Source organism: Macaca mulatta, chromosome 3, assembly GCF_049350105.2.
Source record: "Macaca mulatta isolate MMU2019108-1 chromosome 3, T2T-MMU8v2.0, whole genome shotgun sequence".
Taxonomy (NCBI): Eukaryota; Metazoa; Chordata; class Mammalia; order Primates; family Cercopithecidae; genus Macaca; species Macaca mulatta.
Window position 1 is genome coordinate 164,638,489 of NC_133408.1, and position 22,407 is coordinate 164,660,895.

Below are 22,407 nucleotides of genomic sequence, written 5' to 3' on the forward strand. Positions count from 1 at the left end.
TCTAAAGAATATCTTTGCCTTCATGCTTGTTCTTCAACAACCCATCTGTTATCCACGTGTTACTGAGTGATTTTTTTTCAAAATTTTAACCAATCATTTCATGTGCACATTTAAAACCCTCTAATGACTTCTCATTATACCTAGAGTAAAATCTAAATAACTTACCTACCACAATTTCATCTCGTAACACCTCCCCCATAGCTGACTAGGATCCATGCTAGTCTTCTTTCTGTTTCTCCAATACCACACTCATTCCTATTATAGGGCCTTGGCACCTATAGTGTCATCTGGTGGAAAACGTTTTCCCTCAAATCTCAGTAGGACTTCTCATTATCATCATTTGGGTCTCAATTCTTATGTCTCCTCATTAGAAAGGCCTTTCGTGATTTTGCCTTATTTTATTTATTTATTTATTATTTTTGAGATGGAGTCTCGCTCTGTCGGCCAGGCTGGAGTGTAGTGGTGTGATCTCAGCTCACTGCAACCTCCACCTCCCGGGTTCAAGCAATTCTCCTACCTCAGCCTCCCGAGTAGCTGTGACTACAAGCACCCACCACCACACCCGGCTAATATTTGTATTTTTAGTAGAGATATCGTTTCACCATACTGGCCAGGCTGGTCTCGAACTCCTGATCTTGCAATCCTCCTGCCTAGACCTCCCAAAGTGCTGGGATTACAGGTGTGAGCCACTGTGCCCGGTTGCTTTATTTTCTTTATAGCAACTATCACTACTTGAAATTACTTTGATTTATATGCTTTACTTTTATATTGTCTGCTTCTTTGCATTAAAACAGAAGCCTATACAAAAAAAAAAAGAACCAATTTTTGCTGGAAAAAAGAAGAGTAGATCTTGACTCTTGTTTTATGTATATTTTTGCTATGAACTATCATCTTCAAATTGCAATAAGAAAAACAAGAAAAAATAAATTCTGGCTGTTTTATGTATATTTTCGCTATGAATTATGATCCTCAAAACCGCAATAAGAAAAACAAGAAAAAATAAATTCTGATATCTAAAACAGATGTCTGTACTTAGAATGACCTTGCTCAACTAAAGAAAACAGGGCTATTCAAACAAAGCTAGCGAACTATCAACATAAAGAGTGTAAGGAAGTGCTAGTAGCCCTAAATATGAACATTTCATGAAAACAGAGAAACAACTTTATAGAAAAATATAGTAACCCTAAATCTATACAGCAGCCTCAAAATATATAAAACATAAAATTAAATAAGAAGGCTTAAACCCCATTAACATTGCTTTAAATTATTAAGCAAAATCGATAGAACTAAAAGAAACAGGCAAATCCTCTATCACAGTAGTCTTTAAAACACAGTTTTCAATAGCTGATAAAATAAGTAGATAAGAAATAAAAAATGATATTGACCATATGGTAGAACATAAAGTAAGCATTCACAAATTTCAAAATACTAAACATTTCAGAGTATGTTTCCTGACCACAATAAACAATAGTAAAAGAAGGTAACTATTAAATGATTTAAATAAATATAAAAAACAAACAATAATCCTATGGAATTGGATTGAATATAACTCTATATATATATTATTTGGATTATTTGAATATAATTCAAATATAAATTCAATATATAAATATATGTTCAATATAATTCAATATATTCAATAATAATTCAATATATACTCGATGAGTCAATATTTGAATTTTCATATTGATTTCCTCTCTGACTTATGGATTATTTACAAATTATTTATAAACCCATAGATCAGAGATGAAATCAATGATCAATATAAAAATTCAATTATATATTCAACTGAATGGTAATGAAGTTATGACAAATTAAAACCTGCTGGATACAACTAAGGCAGTACTTAAAAAATTTAGTCATAAATGAATATATTACAAAAGAGATGGCTAAATTATTATAGTAGTAAAGTTAATTTTCTACAGTGATAATACTGCATCTTTATATTCATTCACATTTCTCTAGACTGTGAATGGAGCCATGTATGGTCTGTAAGTGTTTGTGTATATAAATTGTTGAAAATCTCCAAAAAATTTTCCAAAATACTTGGTGAAAAAAGTCTGCATGTAAGTGTACCCATGTAGTTCAAACCTGTGTTGTTCAAGGGGTAACTATATGCTGTTAGAGGTCATGAGATTCTTTACTCCTGTAGCAGGAGACACAATAATGACCTCTCTGGATGGGGATATGAGGGAAGTTTCTAGAGTGTTAGCTATATGAGTATAGTTATATTGTGAATGATGAAATGTTTATCTATTTGCTATTAAATAGTAACTTCCATAAACAATAACAACAACTAAATATGTTTATGAAGGAAGCATGCATTCTTTGAATACAGTATATAGGAAACAATACTTTGAAAAGTAAGCAATTTTTTGACGTTTAAATAGTATGTATTGCATGGCTATGATAATATTTCTTTTTTTCTTTTTCTTTTTGAGTCGGAGTTTTGCTCTTGTTGCCCAGGCTGGAATGCAATAGCACAATCTTGGCTTGCCACAACCTCCGCCCTCCGGGTTCAAGTGATTCTCCTGCCTCAGCCTCCTGAATAGCTGGGATTACAAGCATGTAGCACCACGCCCGGCTAATTTTGCATTTTTAGTAGACACAAGGTTTCTCTATGTTGGTCAGGCTGGTCTCGAACTCCTGACCTCAGGTGATCCGCCAGTGTCAACCTCCCAAAGTGCTGGGATTACAGGCGTGAGCCACCACGCCCAGCAATGATAATATTTCTATTTCTTTTTATCTTTACACAAATATTCTCCATTATCCTCCTATTCTCAAGGAAACAGCATTAATAGGTCATAAGAAGTGCCTAAGAGTAGAACACAGCTGAACGCTGTCCTCATTTGTGAGCACCAGACTGACCGTGAAGGACAGAATTAAACTGAAGCCTTAGAAGAAAAAGACAACCAGGATGATGAAGAGGTTACATGGAAACCCATGTAACAAAAGAAAACATGAAGAAACTGAAATATTTAAAATCTAAGGGACTGAAAATATACAAAGTATTTAAAAGCTGTCCAAAGCATCATGCAGTAATTTCCAAAGAAAAATTCCAAAAGTTCATTGAACAAAAAAGCTCAATTAAATAAATATTATAGCAATAAGGAAAATAATTTTGAGAAAATAATAATCCTTTGCATTTGTAAGTTCTAAAATTTTTATTTCTTAAAAATTGTGCTATTTAATAACTCTACCCTTATATTAAAGGCTTTCTTACATTTAGTTATTTAACTACAGGCATACTTTTAAAAGTACCTGTTCATATCTTATTTCTTATAAATGAAAACCAACTTAATTTGATTTTATACTTAGTATCTCAATGTTTTCATTGAACATGAATTAATACAAGAAACAGGAAAGAATAATATAATCTCCTAATCTTGTATACATTTTTTCTTGTTGACCTAAAGTTGTTTTTTAAAACATTAAAACACAAGCGTTCTTTATCAAACTCTACAGATAAAACTTCTACAGCATTAGTCTATATTTAGAAACAGAAGACAGAATGGAAGTAGTCTTAATCAGGGCATGTAATACATTTCTGGGGAACGAAGGCAAGTGGTTTGTTCAAATGAAGATGTTTCTTACTGTAAATTATTTGAAGTCTGATAATATTTACACTACTTCTTATCTCGTGAAAAGCTTGCTGTCATGTTCTAACAAAGCAACCACATAATTAGTGCTAACTAGTTTCAGTGAACAATACAGAGTTCTCTTCAAATAAAGTTCTAGACAGTATGAATTATACCTTCAGCCTGTGAAAGCGAACAATATCTCCATTTTTATAAATTATTGGAAGGGCTTCATAGTTTCCACTAAAGAGCAGGCAAGTTAATTTTACATTTGTCTGGTCCACAATTGTTACAACTGAGCAATAATCTGGAAAACACAAAAATATTTTACCTGACTTTCAATATTTTAAAGCATTAGATAAAATAAGAATATGCTTACTTCAAAACACCAAACTTTATTCTTCTTTTTAATTAAGCCTTCTAAGAGTTAAAATACAGACATTTTCTTAGCTTTCAATACACACTGCAAAATTATTTTGCAGAAGTGTTCTATAAATATTACTTTTAGAAAGTTTAGTAAAACAAAAATAAAAATCTAATTCAGTATAAATTGTCTGGAGAGAAAATAACCTTTTTTATTGCTTCAAGGTTTACAAATCATGAAACATAAACGTAGTCAAATAAGAAAAAAGCAATTTATAAAATAAACATAACTAAATTTAGAATGAAAACAAAGGCTAAGCTATTTATAGCAGATATGAAGGTTGTACCCATACTGCATAAAGAACTTATAAAAATCAGGATGATAGAGTATATATGTCATACAAATGAATAAACAATTCATAGAAAACGTCATAACAAAAAATTCAAAAGAGAAAATGGCAATTCTTGCTGGTCACCTATAAAAAAATTATACATTATAACAAAAGAGAGGTATTTTATAAAATTTAAACTGGCAGAAAAATTTAATATTCGGGTTGCTGTAAAATGGTAACTTTAAACATTGGTGGTAGTAAAAATTGTCTGCTGGTGGTAGTAAAAACTGCCTTTTTTTTTTTTAATTAACACATAAAAGATTGTATGTATTTAGGTGTGCTATACATGGTTTTGAAGTACACATACATTGTGAAATCATCAAATCTAGCTAATGAAAATTCACACATTACCTCACATAGTTATTTTTGCAGTGAGAACACTTTACATCCATTTTCTTAGCATTTTTCAAGAATACAACATATTTTTCACTACAGTCACTATGTTATACAATAGAACCCCTGAACTTATTCTTGCTAACCAAAATAGTGTATCCTTTGACCAACATCTCCCCAAAACCTTCCCATAGCCACACAGGGCCCTGGCAACAACCATTCTACTCTCTACTTCTATGAGATTAATTTTTTAAGATTCTGTACCTGGCTTATTTTACTTAAGAATGTCCTCCAGGTTCATCCATGTTGTTGTAAATGACAGAATTTCCTTCTTATGTCTAAATAGTATTCCACTGTGTATATAGACCATATTTTCTTTATTCATCCATTAATGGACGCTTAGGTTTATTCTATGCCTAATGTGAACAAGCCTGCAATAAACATGGGAGTGTGGATGTCTCTTCAACATATTATTTCCTTTTGATATACATAGTAGTGATCCCTATCTGAAGTGTCACCTTCCACAGTTTCAGTTACCTGCAGTCAACCATGAACTACAAATATTTAATGGAAAATTCCAGAAATAAACAACATGAATCATCCCTTCATGCAGGGTATCCACACTGTGCATGCTCCCTGCCTGTTAGTCACTTAGTAGCTGTCTCTGCTATCATATCAACTGTTGAGGTATCACAGTGCTGGTGATCATGCAACCCTTATTTTACTTAATGGCCCCAAAGTGCTAAGACAAAGTGGTAAGTGCTTAGTTAAACTTTATTATAGGTATGTATATTTAGGAAAAAACAGTGTATACAGAGTTCAGTACCATCCATGGTTTTGGGCAGCTGCTAGGGGTCTTGGAGCATATCCCCTTTGGACAAAGGAAAAGTACTGTACCCAGTAGTGAGATTGTGGGATCATATGGCAGTTCTAATTTTTGGAAGAATATTTATATGTTTTCCACAATACCTGTGCTAATTTACATTGTTACCTACAATGCGCAAAGGTTATCTCTTCTTCACACCCTTGCGATACTAGTCTTCTTTTTGATAACAGCTATTGTAAAAGGTGAGAAGTAATATCTTGCTGTGGTTTTATTTTAATGATTAGTGATGTTGAACATCTTTTCGCATACTTGTCTGCCATTTGTATGTTATCTTTAAAGAAATGTCTATTCAGGTCCTTTGCCCATGTTTAAATTGGGTTGTTTTCTAATCATCTAGTTGAGTTCCTCATATACTTTAGATATTAACCCATTATCAGATACACAGTTTGCAAATATTTTCTCCCATTCTTTACTCTGTTAATGCTGGTTGTGCAGAAGGTTTTTAAGCTTGATACAATCCCATTTATCTATTCTTGCTTTCATTGCCTGAGCTTTTGAGGTCCTTTCCAAAGAATTTTTGGTGAGCTCAATCTCATGGAGCTTTTCCCCTATGTTTTCTTCTAGTAGGTTCATAGTACTACATTGAACAGAAGTGGCAAGAGTGGGCATCTTTGTCTTGTTACAGATCTTAGAGGAAAAGATTTCAACTTTTTCTGCATTTATTAAAATGATCACATAATTTTTGTGCTCCATTCTGCTAATAAACACTTTGATTTGCATGTGTGGAACCACCCTTGCATACCTGGAATAAATCCTACTTGATCATGGCAAATAGTCTCTTTAATGTGCTATTGAATTTGGTTTGCTAGTATTCTGTTGAGGATTTTTGCATCTATATTGGCCTGCAGTTTTTTTTGCTGTTAATTTTTACTGTCTTTGTGTCTTCAGTATCAGAGTAACGCTGGCCTCGTGAAATGAGTTTGGAAAATATTTCCTTCTCTTCCATTTTGGGAAGAGGCTGAGAAGAATTAGTGTTAGTTCTCCATGGAATGTTTGATAGAATTTGATGCTACCTATACACATGATTCAGAAAAATGCATTGACTTTCTGTCCTTCCTAGTCCCCTAGTAATGAAGGTATAGAGATTGAAAGGAACAAACCACAAAACAGTGAAGGAAAGGAGAGTGGGAAAAAACAACGTATTTCAGGAAAATGGAAAGTAAGTGGTTAAGAGATAAAATAAACAGAAGAGGCCAAAATCCAGAAGATACTACAAGGTGGCTACAGTAAAGATGGGAGCCACTGGGATTAAGCGTGAGAGTAAAAAGTAGGGATGAAATCAGGGGATCAATTAGAAGTTTACACACAGAACAAGTGTTTCAATTCCATGACTAACCATCCTTATTCTCCACTTCCCTGAAAATGACTTCAGGCAGCATCTTTGTATTTAACAACCTTTCCATTTTGAAAACTTCTAGGAACACAGGTTCTTTTCCAAGGAAGCTGAACTCATTAACTGGGAAGTGGTAAGACTTCTCACGTTGGTGTTAACAATCAGAATAAATTCCTCCTCACCATCACATTAGGGAACCTACAGCTTGGTTGGCAGTTCTCATCCCACCCACCCTAGGCTGAAAATTTCAATCAACATGCCCTAACAAGTACTATTAGTCACTATCAAGTTTCCCACTCAAGGAGAGGGAGTATTACAGAAATGAACTACTTACAAACAAAGCAAATGAGAAAGGTATATGAAACCTAAAATAAACTATATCTACATTCTTAAATACAAAAATACAGCAGAAAATTACCAGGCATTAGAATAAAAATGGAAGACGCTGTAATCCTAGCACTTTGGGAGGCCAAGGTGGGTGGATCATTTGAGGTCAGGAGTTCAAGACCAGCTTGGCCAACATGGTGAAACCCCACCTCTACTAAAAATTACAAAAGTTAGCTGGGTGGTAGTGGTGCTCTCCTGGGAAGTGGAGGTTGCAGTGAGTCGAGATCATGCCACTGCACTCCAGCCTAGATGACAGAGTGAGATCTGTCTCACAAAAAAAAAAGGGAGACAGAAAGAAAATGGGGTTAAGAAGAAAAACGAGAGAAGGGAGTGAGGGGGAGGGAAAAAAAGGAGAGAGAGAGCAAAGGGGAGAAAGAAGGGAGGAAAGAGAGAGAGGAATGGGAAGGGAAAGGGAGACGAGAAAGGAGGGTAGAAAAAGAGAAATCTGAATTTGTGAGAAGGGTGAAATAACCTGGAACAACAACAACAAAAAAACTCTAAAAATGAAAAAACTTTAATAAGCATTTTCAGAAAGAGTAAAAATATATTATATTCTCATCCCATGAGGACCCACTGGCTCCAACTTTAGGTTTTAAGTTTCCTTTGTCACTATTTCTTACTATCAGTAAGGAGCGACACTTCGTGCCATTTTTTCTTTGTTAGCAGTCTTCCAATGACCAAAGACAAATTTTATTTATTTTTCGAAACAGAACACATTCTTACTTGCAATTACCATATGACTCTATCGTACCGTTTTATACATCTGAGATACATTATGGAATCTTTTTTCCTATATCTTGAAATATATTGATATTCATTATCTGAGTAATTATTTCATCACTATGCATCAATTATTTCTATGCACGCTTAAAAAGACTAATTTTTAAAATGTGAAATGAGGCAATTGTCTAAAGGATGATACAAGAATCAAATAATCACTATTGTATCATTCTTCAGTTTTCATACTCAAGATATAAAAGAAGTTTGGAGACACCATCTTTTGAGTTTCTTCTTTAGCTTTATTTAAACATAGTTAAAAATTCAAAATTTTAAAATTTGTGCCCACGGTCAGTGAGAAGAACATTGATGGAGGAAGTCATTTAACCATTATTAGATGAATCAGAAGCTAAATGCAAAAACAGCAGCGCGTTAGCCAATGATGATAAAATTGATCACATAAGTAAAATCTCAGGCTATTTATCTCCAGATGATATCCTATATAAAGTTTCTCAAGCTCAAGAATTGATGCATGAAAATACGTTTCTAAAAATAGGGAGAAAACACAAAATATTTCTAAAAACGGAGAGAAATATGGTATTCTTATCCAGTAAGTCATTCAACAAAAATGATTTCACCATACGATATTCTGGGACATGACTAAGGACCATTCCACTTTGCTAAAATGACTTGTGATGGCATTCTTTCATCTTAAATGATATTTGCATACCAAAATTCACATAAAATGGCATGTAAATGGATATGCAGAAGGCAAGTGTATACATAAAGGTAGTGGAAAGAATAGGTGAGCTCAAAATGAAAGATCCATCTTTAATCATTTGAATTGATGTTTACAAATCTAAAATAGAAACTGTTTTGTAATTATGGAGCAAAAACAGCTGCTCTCTCCAAAAAAATTTTTGAGTCAACAAAGTTTTCAAAAGTATTTTGATGATGCAAGTGCAAGAAGAAAAACCAAAAGCAGTAATAAGCTAGAACCATTTGTTTGTGTATCTTTAAAACTAGGAAAATATGGGATTATGAAAGAAAAATGACTCTGCTATGTTTATGTCCTTTTTATAATTTTTAGTGACTTTATTTTCTCCTTATTCTCACTGCTGCATAATATTTGAAAAATGACTTAAAAATTCAAAAACTTTAAAAGGTATTGGAACCATATAGTAAAAGATAATGATTGTTTTTCCTATTATGCTTAGGTGCCAAAAAACTGATGATATTTCTTAGAACTTAAAGCAAAAGGAAAAAGAATGACAAAAGGACAGAAAATGGAGAAAACAATGAGTGAGAGAGAAAACTCAAAGAATTCGGCTTTCTGAACTCTGCTTTCTGAGAAAGAGATCCTCTTTATGGATATTTGGATATGGTACAACAGCCTGCTTCCCCACAATAAGGTTATATCCTCACTTATGCAATTTGGTTCAAAACTCAAGGGTGCTGAACATTTGTAGCATTACTTAAATATACAGACTGTTTCTGTAAATTTTTCTGGAACATACACATTAAAGGAAATTCATGTGGCAAGAATGGGCTATGGTTCTCAACTCCAGCACTTGTACACTTTTGTGGAACATTCCACAGCAAATACATACTCTGTAAAAAATTCAGGAGCAAAAGAAAAGCCATGCAAAAATATTCTATTAACTGTTCTACTCTACACAGACTTTGTTTCTGTTAAATTCTGTACCCCAGGCAAAAAAGTCAGAACCAAAGAACAGCTGACAATCTTATTCCATAAAATCAACTTTAGCAGTACAATATCTGACCAAGAGAAGCCCCAAAAGTAGTGTTCAAGAATAGAGGAAGAACATTTACTAGAAGTGAATGATGCAGTCTTCCAATTAAAAGGGCCCACTGAAGGCAAACAGGATAAATGATCACACCAAGTCACATAATTGTGAAATTTGGGAACACCAAATATTTTTTAAAATTCTAAAAACTTCTGTAGAGAATAAAACAAGTCACCAATGTAAGACTGAAAAGTAGATTAACATCAGACTTTTCTATCAACACGACTGGGGTTACTAAAAAGACAACAAATCAATGTCTTCAAAGTCTAAGGAAAAATGCTGATACTTCAACTTTATAAAACCTGACAAAACTATCAATCAAGCATAAAGACAGATGAAGAACATTTCCAGATTTTGGCCAATCAAATATTTTACCTCCACAGTATCTTTCTTAGGTAATTCTCCAGCAATACAATGGGAAAAAACATAAAATAGGAAAATGCAGAGTACGGACAATAGTAATGGATCTCCCAGATTGATAGTTAGAGAGCAGGCCTAGCAAACTACTACTCTAGATTGGAGCGGAAGGGAGCTGATAAGAAAGGAGAGGTTCATTAAAAAAAATAAAAGAGTAATCACTTAGCGTAATGTTCTCCAGATTCCTTCATGTTGCTTCAAGTGACGGGATTTCCTTCTTTTTTTCCACATGATTTCATTTCACACGGAATCTAAAATAGTCAAACTTACAGAAGTAGAAAGTGATTATCAATGCCAGGGAGCGGGGGTGGTGAGAAATGGGGAGATGCTGGCCCGGCATGGTGGCTCATGCCTGTAATCCCAGCACTTTGGGAGGACAAGGTGGGTGAATCACTTGAGACCAGGAGTTCGAGACTAGCCTGGCCAATATGGTGAAACCTCGTCTCTACTAAAAATACAAAAAATTAACCAGGTGTGGTGGTGCCTGTCTGTAACCCCAGCTATTTAGGAGGCTGAGGCATGAGAATCACTTGAACACAGGAGGCAGAGATTGCAGTAAGCTGAGATCATGCCACTGAACTCCAGTCTGGGTGACAGAGCAACTCTGTCTCAAAAAAAGGGGCAGGGAGAAATGCTCATCAAAGGATATACAAACTTTCAGTTCAACAGGAGGAATAAATTTCCAAGATTTGCACAGTATGGTGACCATGGTTAATAATAATGTATTGCATATTTCAAAATTGCTGAGAGATTTTAAATGTTCTCACTACAAAAAATAAGTATGTGATGTAATGGGTATGTTAATTAGCTTTATGTAATCATTCCACAATGTATACACATATCTACACATTGTCCCCCACAATATATATTTGTTTGCCAATTTAAAATAAAAATTTAAATTAAAACAATAAATAATCCCATAGACAACTACATATTTATATAAACTTGAGGGCATAGTGAAGGCACAGTTTTATCATTAATAACAATAGCAACAAAAAAGAAAAGGCATTAGAAATCCCACAAAATATAAAAGACTATAAAGGAATAGCTCATCCAAATATGAAGAAAACTAAAATGTAGCATAGAGATAGCCAAAGAATGGAAGAAATATGTATGGTACAGAAGAGAATATAAATGCTCATAATTATGACAAAAGATGAGTTAAGGTATACCTGACAGAAGACTAAAGAAGTAAACAATAACACTGAATAAAGTTGACGAATAAGAAATGAAAGACAAATACATTATTTAAAGTTAAAGAGAATCAATAAGAAAAAAATGAATAAAAATTTAAAAGGAATGGTATTTTCCATAGTATAAAACATTTACATAATCTAAACTCTTCTTCTGAAAATACTAATTGTTTGTTAAATTACAACCACATGGTAACACTTTTAAAAAATTATTTCTCAAATCAAAAGTTAATCCCAGGATAAAAACAAATAATCCAGGAGGTGAATCAAGGTGGGAGGCAAATTCAAAAGCTAAAACACATCTGAAAGGGCTCTTACTAGAAATCTAGAGTTTTGGAAATTATACACCAAGTCTGAAAAAAGAAACTACATCTTGGTCTATTGCAAGGTAGAAGCTGAAAGTAAGCTATCAGCATAAATCATTTATCTTAAAAAATGGAAGCTACGGGAAAAAAATCCACCTGCTAGTATAGAGAATCACGAAGAAAATCTGCCTGTCTGTGCCATGGTTTGGAAACGAGGGAAAAATAATAATAGGCCAGTTTGTGGAGTAACTGGCATTAATACATTCAATGAAATTTGTGTAGATATCCTCTTAGTTTGGTTTTCTTTAGTTTTTGTTTTGTTTTGGTTTTTGTTAATGGCAAATGACATGTTGACTCTAAAGTTAAAACGGACGAGTAGGGGCTACTGTTATTTAAGACATACTTGAAAAAGAAGAATGCAATGGGATATTTTTCTGTTGAACAGCAACATTAAAAAGTAAAGAAATTGGGATAATGTAGTGTGTTCTGAGAGGGAAAATTCATTCTTTAGCAATATAGGATTTTAGTGATAAAGAGAAAAAAATCACTATCACTTCTCTCCCATATTTGTACTTCACCTATGTAATAGTTAATTCCTACTATGTACATTAAAGGTTTCATCTAAATACAAATCCCACAATTCACAATACAACAACTGTTCCTCCACACAGCACATCATTTATGTTATGTGACATCCAACTACCACCCTCTCACAGCGGATTTTTTGGTAATAGCTTATAGGGTTTCCCCAAGCACTATACTGGCTATTAACTTTACAGCTGGATTCATAAGGATATTCTCAATATTGTCACTTGAACCTGTTTCCGCTATAAGTAGAACTGTGAATAATGCCTGTATAGTTTTGATCCCCCTTTTCCCCACAAATGTGACACAAGCAATTTCACAGTGAAACAAATGATTGGTTTGCCAATTAAAAAAAAAAAAAAAAAAACACAATGTACTTTGCACAAAACACAAATACTCTGAATGTTTGAAGTTTCTTAAAATTTCACGACAAACACAAAGGGAAAGAGATCACTAGTCTGACAAAATCCAATTCGGATTTTAAGCTGCAGTAATTCTGTATTACTCCTCTCACTTAATGCTCCAAATTGATCTACTTTTGTAAATTGTGAATACAAAACCAATACAAGAAAAAAACTGAATTTAACTAGGCATAAAAAATGGTAAATAGTTTAATTTAATGTTAATGTTAGTTTAACTTAATGTTTAATTTGCATAGTTTAATGTTAGCGAAAATGAACTGACAAAGCTCAGTTCCTGTAACACTTACGTAATACTGAAGAATGTAATAACTACAAAAAACTATTGAGATTTTTGTAAAAATTTAGGTTTAATCTACATTTTAAAATACTGAAAATTGTTTCACATTTTGATATTTCTATGAAAACGTCAACTTTCCAAAAGACCACCTAACAGACTGCAAAAGACTCTACGTAACACTTTGATAAACATTATTGCAGACTCACTATCGAGATCTTTACAAGGCCACCTCTTGCTTTTTCAGAATCTTTGTGAAAGTTAGAAACTCTCCTTTCTCAAATAAAAGTACTGCAAAAACCTAAACAATTTTACAGAGGACCTTGACTGAGTCCAAAAGAGCAGCAGCCTTAGCTACACACACACAATTCTATTAAATTACTGAATTGTAGGCTCAGATACACTTACAGTAGCAATACTTTCAAAATATCATCTACTTGCTACAATGCAAGCTCTCTGGAATGACATAACTACACGTTAGTATGATCTTAGAATCTCCTAAGGTTATCTATAAAATAATGAGCAGTTGCAAAATAAAATACTGTTTCAATATACAGTCATGTATTGCTTAATGATGGGGATATGTTCTGAGAGATGTGTGGTTAGGCGATTTCATTGTTGTGCAATCAGAATGTACTTACACAAGCCCAGATGATGTTTATTTTTAAATTTATATATATTTTTTCATATGAAAAACCACAATGTCCCAACATCGCTACTAAACATCCATCATTTCCCCTAACTGATCTGTTATGCCAATATCCAGTGCCATGTATCAGGTTTCTATATAAGCTCCATTATAATCTTATGAGACCGCTGTCATATATGCAGTCCATTGTTGATCAAAATGTTATGTGGCACATGACTGTACTTTATGTTTAATTTAAATATGTACATATTTGTAAAAGGAAACAAAACTCAGGTTAAGGAAACAAGTGGCATTTTAAAAATCCATTCAATAATCTCTCAAGAACAATAAGAAAAAAAATAGCAAGCTAAAAGAAATGTTAAATAGCTTTCAGGTTCCCTCAATTAGCATTAGATTCATGGCATGAAGGGAACCACACTACTTGTTTTAACAAATAATAACAATGCAAACTGCTAAAATATGTCTTATTTAACTGCTCCAAGGAAGTGTTTTACCAAACACACACACAAAAATGTCCTTCAATAAAGACTTCACAAAGTAATAAAAATATTTTCCCCGTGCCTTATTTTTCACTGTTTCCCAAATGAAGGTACAAAGCTAAAGGTAATTTAAAAGTCTATCTTCTTGTTAGTCAACATTACCAGGGAGAGAGGAAAGAGTAGAAAATCCTTTAATAAATCAGCATTTGTACTTTAAATAAATAGTACACAGTCCCTATAATGTATATTTTTAAACCACTGATAAAGTATTGACTTTAATGCTTTAGTAATACCTCATATTTAAACTGTTGACAAAGTAACTAGTTTAACACTCTGGTAATACTTCACATAGCTTGATATAAATCTGGAAAAGATAACAAATGATAAATTAAGTTCTCTATTTTGCAATCTTGAGTAATTCACCTAATTTACTCAGTATGATTAAGTGTAAATTGCCTTAGAGTTTTATTATAAGGGAGAGCTGGTAGTTCATCTAAACAAGGTTTTTAATCAAAGAAGCATGCATGCATAAATTATACAATCCACAAAAAGTTCCTCCATGAAAGTTGCTTCATCTTTTTTATCTACTAAAACACTGCTGTTTTAAAACCAATCAGTATTTGAGCAACACTATTTCACTGGTAGAAAAGCATATCATTAAAACATTCAAGTAATACCTATGAAGGCAAATTACTGAATCGAGCTACATCATGTGCTGTCATCTTACTTCTTTTACAAAGAAACTTACTGTACAATACAAAAATAAGAGCGCTCTCTTTATTTCTCTGGTGTGAGCTTACATAATTTCCCCTTGTGCTTTTATTCTATTGCAAGAGCATGACAGCATGGAAGATGAAAAAAAAGAAGAAAGAATATATGTTATGATATAATAAATATTATGATATATACAGTGACACAGATTAGACAGATGTTAGACATTGCAAGCATTCATAAACGTTATTCTGGTGGAGTTTTACTTCTATGTTTTACACCATACATAAGACTAGGGAAAAAGTCTTTTAATTGAATGAATAAAAGACTGTACCACAAGTTTTAAGAATTAAAAAAAGTACTAAATTTTATGATTCGTTAAAACAATTCAAATTGTAAACTAATGAAGACAGGGATAATTCTCTAAATTAGTATGCTAATAATTTGAGGAAAAGGTCATGAAAGACAAAAGGCTAGTGGTAGTCTCATAAAAGTCAGATGGAAGCCTGAAGCTTCATCAAAAAAGTCATTCCTGTAAATGAGAAAGAGCAAAAAAATAAATACAAAGTGAAGTGATAGGGAGAGGAAAGTGTCCTTTCTCCATCTCCATTCTTTAGATGAAAATTGATAGAATAACTGGAAAATAGTATGAGTAAGCTGAAGAGGAGAGGCTTGTCTCAACTACCAAAATCTTTGAAGAGGTAAGTGATGACACGCCATGACCTGCATGAGTCCATTTCTGAAAGGCAGTTAAGCACCTGGGAAGAGTCTCCCCTCACTCACCTAGACATACCATAATACTTTCTTTTTTGGCTCCTGAGAAATGGAAAACTCATTGTCTGTCTGATCCACCAACTCCATTCATTATAATAGATAAGTCATCATTCAATTTGAAAATATATATTCAAAAAGCATGGTATCCTTCACAAATGAAGATTCTATCTTACATAGCCAAAACATGGAAAAGTAGAGTTTTACCAATTGGGGAAAGACTGAAACAAAGTTTATATAATAGTTATAATTATATTGTAATTATTATTCATTAATCTGTCTTCACAAAATTTAATCCCTTGTCAGAAACAATGACATATACACCTTTGAATTTCCCATGTCATATTATCTGGCATATAGAAAATACATAATCAGTTTGTTGAAGAAACAAATGAGTGAACCAAAATATAAAACTACATATTTATTTATTTTATGTGCCATACATTAAATGAAGAGGACAACCTTATGGTTTTAATATTATCTAAATATTCAGATAAGTGAATATGAACATATCACAGGTCATGAGTTCACAACATGGAGTTCAAAGTGGAAGAAGCATGAACCATAGATATATGCATAAGTCTGTATACGTGTATGGGTTGTATATTTTTCTAGGATAGGTTCTGTAACTTTTCTTCACATGTGTATGACTGCAAAAGGCTTTTTTGTTTTAAAACACCAAAGGTGCCTTTTCAATTTAAAACAATTTAAAAATATATTAAATAATTATCACATAAAATTTTACATCATACTAGATTCTTTAATCTCTCTTTGATAAATCAGAAGGCTCCTGGGTCTTCTGAAGTAACAATGAGTCATTAATTACTCAGTAATTAATACATTAACATCAATATGCATATCAATAATACATAGTTGACATTTTCAACTATATCAGTTCCAGATATGTGGAAGTACATTGTTATACTTTAAAAAATTAAAAGGCAAAATATATATTCATTTAATATGCAACCAATATTGTGAATACAAAACCAAAGTATTAAAACAATTACGCTACATGACACTATGTGTAAATGACATGTCCTTCTCAGATGTGAAAATAATCAATATTACATAACAAAAAACAGCATTCTAGAGTTAGCTGGGATGTTTTTATAGAATAGGAAAAGAAAAAAATGTTAGGGCTCTATATCCTAGCATCCTATCCCAAAAACTAAAAGCAAACAAAACTGACAGCGGCTCTCAGAATCTAATGTTTTGGACGCTACTCTGAGAAATGTGATTATACTGCTCAGTAAGTAGCTAAAACAGAAGGTGTCCTTGTAAGACAGTGAACAGGAAGAGATAAAGATCTGCTTCTAGTAACACTGTAACATCCAAGATTGCTAATCAAACTACTTTTCTAAAATGAGTTTTAATGGGAGGTAGGGTAAGAAAAACAATAAATAATTTTGGACACAGACCATTCCTGAGGTAAGGTAGTGAGCCCACAGGTGATGTACCGCATTATGTGGCACAAAAAGGCTGAGAGATCTCTAGCGAATAAAAGAAAGAAGGGACTCAAAATTTGAGGAAAGAACAAAAAGGAGAGGCGAACAATAAATATTTTGTCTCTCCCTTCCTCTAAATTCAAATATTAGGAAATTAAGCACAAACAAATTTCCTTCTATTTTTCCTATTTGCTCACATTGTGAGTAGGAATTATGGTATATTGATCAAGCAAGGATGAGTCATATACTATTAACAAGCCTGGAAATGTTTTATGGTGTGAATAAATTTATTTTATTTTGTAAGAGCAGATAATAACAACGGAGTAAATGTGTCTCAAGCTTAAGAAATAGTTAGCTATTTCTAAAAATCTGAAATACAACTAAAATTTAATTCCCTTACATGTGTTATCTAAGAAAATATGATTAATGGTATGTGTCCATGGCAAAAACTGCATACCTAATACTATCTAGCTAGCTCCCAAAGCAAAAGAATATGTAAGGCTTTCAGAGAAAATTATTGCTATAAAATCTCTAGTCTTAAAGAAGGCAGTGACTTTGTTTTCCTATATGAAAGAAGCATAGTATGTATCACTGATGAGTCATTATCAAAATCAATTTTGGGCTTGGTGTGGCGTCTCACACTTGTAATCCCAGCACTTTGGGAGGCTGAGGCAGAAAGATTGCTTGAGGCCAGGAATTTTAGGCCAGCCTGGACAACAATGCGAGACCTCCATCTCTACCAAAAAAAAAAAAATGTTTTTTAATTAGTTGGGCACGGTGGCATATGCTGCTAGTTACAGCTACTAGGGAGGCTGAAGTGGGAGGATTGCTTGAGCCCAGGAGTTGAGACTGAGGTGAGCTATGATCTCGGCAGTGCACTGCAGCCTAGTCAACAGAGCAAGACCCTGTCTTAAAAAATAAAATAATATAAAATAAATTTTGATGATAAGACATTTCAATATATGTTGATTATGTAATACTTGAGGAATTCTTTCTCAGTTTTCATCATTAATCTTATCAAAACTGAATAGGAAGGTTAGTATCCATAGCATTATATGATCTTTTAACAACAGGACTGATAAGACTCTATGTAAAAATAAAAACTTTACTCCAAGAGTGAATATAAAGCTTAGGAATAGAAGCATTTCTACCAGAATAAGATTTCTACCAGAAATAAGACAGCATGCTACAGGTCATATGTAATCTTTATTCAGGATAAGAGCAAAGTTTTCAGGAAAAATTTCTGTCAAGGAGTAAAGATGCCAAATTGCTAATTGCTTCTATTGCACTGAATTTAACATTTATAAGATGAATTTTAATGAAAAATTCTAGCTAATGATATATAACAGAATACATTTTTTCCATCTACCTAAATTTGAATTGCATAAAGGTAATTTTCCACCACATAACTAGTTATGTACATCTGGATGTTATTTAGATTGTAGCCCTGTATTTGTGAAAAAATACTGCTTTAGGTAATATCTTAAAAGGCACAGCTGTGGACTGTTTCTATACATCTATTCTCGTACTTCTCTGTGGTAATACTAATGGAGGCGATCCTTTCTTGAACACAAATATCAGTGCTATTGTCTAACATAACTAACTAAAGTTATGAGAGAGAGAGTTTTAAAACTTTATTGTCTGGCTAGTAGTCAAGACATCTTGCTATGTCTTAAGATTGATTTAAAAGCTTCAATGACTAGGTTCGGATAAAATTGATGATATTCATTTTAATTTAGTATCTTAGAAGAAATAAACATATTATCTCTGTAATAACAGATGGCTCATTACTGGTCATGAATTTTTTACTAAGGGACTGCAGTGATTGAAGTAAACATATCTGATAGAGATATAAGATACATATGCAAATATAATACATACTCTTGTTCCCCATGGCTTTCATTTTATATGCAAGATTTAATAACATCATGACAATACATGATTTTTGTAATAACAACTGAAAATTAATGTTGTCATCAATGTTTTAAGACAGCTATCATTTTAGTCTATATTATCATAAGTTGTTTTTAAAATGATGTATTTGCAGATCAATTTGTTAAAAAAACTTTTTAAATTATATCTTCTATCAAGTTAGATAGACATTATTAGCAACAATGTAGCTTATTCCTAAGTTTGATGGGCCAATTAACTTCAATTAGGTAAAACTTTAAATTCAAAGAGGATCATAGTGATTACATCTTTACAGCTAACTCCGAGAAAGGGCAGCACACGTAGGATTTGAAGAAAACTGATGGGGAGAGGAAACTACTAAGGGAAAAGTATGTGAGTTTATGTTGAACAGTATGATGGGGTGGGGAAACGAAGACTTTGGGAATAAACTGAAATGAGAATATTTGAGAAATATGTATTTAAGCACAAATTTCTCTACTTCACCTTTAATGTTCCCCTTTCCTCTAAAACAACAGATATTAAAATGATTTTCCACAAAACATTCTTTGCAGTCTTCAGGCTTATTATGAGGTCTATTTAAAACCTATCTTTGTATTTAATAGTCTTCACAACGTTCATTTACACACAGACTAGTTTTTTTTTTATATTATACATTAATAAAATATGCTGACCACAAGAAAAAGATTTTCCCCCATTTACCTGACCAAAGAGTAGATTCCTAGTTTATTTCTCAACAATAAAATCTGTATATATGTATCTTTATTTAAAAATGGTTTTCTAATATGAAGTCAATGAGAACATCTTTGTGTTTTCAACATGCAACTCCTGGCATGCAGCAGATAAAGTCAACATTTCATTAACATCCCTGTTTCACTATTTACCATCTCTGAAATATGGCTATATCTTAATATTGACAGTTAAGCATAGTTTAATTAGCAGCATTTTCCCTTCTTTTTTTTTTTTTTTTTTTTTTTTTTTTTTTTTTTTTGAGACGGAATCTTGCTGTCCCCCTGGCTGGAGTGCAGTGGCGTGATCTCGGCTCACTGCAAGCTCCGCCTCCTGGGATCACGCCATTCTCCCGCCTCAGCCTCCTGAGTAGCTGGGACTACAGGCGCCCGCCACCGCGCCCGGCTAATTTTTTGTATTTTTAGTAGAGACGGGCTTTCACCGTGGTCTTGATCTCCTGATCTTGTGATCCGCCCGCCTCGGCCTCCCAAAGTGCTGGGGTTACAGGCGTGAGCCACCGCGTCCAGCCCTCTCTTCTTAATGATATATAAAATGACAAAGTCTTTTACAGATAATGGTGTTTTAGAATAGATGAAATACAAAAATCAATGTTAAATTTAGTAAAACTAAATTAAACACAGGTGAAGTGTGTGTTTCTGTTCATTTTATTACCTCATGATAAACTGAAATTCATGGCTTTTGATGTTTTCATTTACATGTTAAAACCTTACATTATCATAAAGCAATTAACAGGTTATATATTTTTACTTTACTTCTAAAACTATCCAAATATATACATATCTCTGTATCAGTTCATATATATGTATATATTTACATAAAATCATGGCCAGGGCCAATGCCAAGAAACCTTTTCCCTATATCTTATTCTAGAACATTCAGTTTCAGGTCATACTCTTAAGTCTTTAATCCACGTTGAGTTGATTTTTTTGTGTATGATCTAAGGATCCAATTTCATTCTTTGCATGTGGATATACAGTTTCCCCAACCTCATTTCGTGAAGAGACTGCACTTTCCCCATTATATATTCGTGCACCCTTGTCGAAAATCAGTTGACCATAATAAATGTGTGGGCTTATTTCTAGGCTCTCCATTCAATTCCATTTATCAGTATGTCTGGCTTCATGGCAGTACCAAATTGTCTCAATACTGTTACTTTTTAACATATTTTGAAATTAGAAAGAGAGAAGCCTCCAGGTTTGATCTTTCTCAGGATTCTTTTGGCTATTCAGGATCCTCTGTGTTTCCATATGAATTTTAAGATTGATTTTTGTTTTTCTATAAAAAATGCTACTTGGATTTTGATAGGGAATACACTGAATCTCAGATGACTGAGTAGTATGGCCACATTAATAAAGGCATACCTCATGTAATTGTACTTAATTTTATTGTACTTTGTAATACTGCAATTTTACAAATTAAAGGTTTGTGGCAACTCTGCATTGAGCAAGTCTATTGTCACCATTTTTGCAACAGTATGTGCATCTATGTTATATTTTGGTAATTCTCACAATACTTCAAACTTTCCCATTTTCATTGTATCTGTTATGGTGAACTGTGATCAGTGATCTTTAGCATTACTACTGTAATTGTTTTGGGGTATCACAAGTCACAACCATATAATACAGTGTACTTAACCAATAAACATGTGTATTCTAACTCCCCCATCAATCTGTCATTCCCCTCTCTCCGTCTCCTGAGGCCTCCTTATTCTCTGAAACACAACAATATTGAAATTAGATGATGTGATAACCCTATAATGGCCTATAAGTGTTCAAGTGAGTGTCACATATCTCTCACTTTAAATCAAAAGTTACAAATGATGAAGCTTAGGAAGGCATATATCTAAAGCTGAGATACACTGAAAGTAGGACTCTTGTGCCCAGTTAGCCAGGTTGTGAATACAAAGAAAAAGTTTCTGAAGGAAATTAAAGGTGTTACTTTAGTGAACACATGAATAAGAAGAAAGTCGAAGAGCCTTATAGCTGATACAGAGAAAATTTTAGTCGTCTGCATAGATGATCAAACCAGCACAACATTCCCTTAAGCCAAAGCCTAAAGTAGAATGAGGTCCTAACTCTCTTTAGTTCTTTAAAGGGCAACAGAGGTGGGGAGGTTAGAGAAGATATATCTGAAGCTATCACATTGGTTCATGGCATTTCAGAAAAGAAGACATCTTCATAACATAAAGTACAAGGTGAAGCAGCAAGTAGCAAGTGCTGATGAAGAAGCTGGAGCAAGTTATCCAGAAGACCTAACTAAGATCATCAACGAAGGTGGCTACACAAACCAATACATTTTCAATGTAAACAAAATAGTCTTCTCTTGGAACAAGGTGCCATCTAGGACCTTCATAGCTATGGAGAAGTCAATGTGCCTGCCTTCAAAGCTTCGAAAAACAGGTTCACTCTCTTGTGAGGGTCTAATGCAGTTGGTGACTTTTAGTTGAAGCCAATATTCACTTATTCTCAAAATCCTAGGGCCTTTCAAAATTAGGCAAAACCAACTGTGCCTGTGCTCTTTAATGAAACAACAAAGCCTGCATGGCATTGCTTACCGCATGGCTTCCTGAATATTTTAAGCCCAATGTTGAGACGTACTGCTCAGCAAAAAAGATTATTTTCAAAATATGACTGCTCATTGACAGTGCACCTAGTCAAACAAGAGCTCTGATGGAGATGTTCAAGATTAATGTTATTTT

The 22,407-nt window shown here is 33.4% G+C and overlaps 1 protein-coding gene across 42 annotated transcripts in view; it reads right to left on the reverse strand.

The window, feature by feature from the left end:
• POT1 (protection of telomeres 1) overlaps nt 1–22,407 on the reverse strand; it is a 114,407-nt gene that overhangs the window by 44,303 nt on the left and 47,697 nt on the right. For 31 of the 42 annotated variants that reach the window (XM_028846241.2, XM_077998126.1, XM_015134837.3 and 28 more), the window contains one exon: nt 3,755–3,885. The exons of 10 other annotated variants lie outside the window; for them this stretch is intronic. In XM_028846241.2, the coding sequence (XP_028702074.2) occupies nt 3,755–3,885 (131 nt within the window). Of the gene's footprint in view, nt 1–3,754; nt 3,886–10,376; nt 10,466–22,407 lie in introns of those variants that run through there. One more of the 42 variants, XM_028846248.2, reaches the window with a different exon arrangement.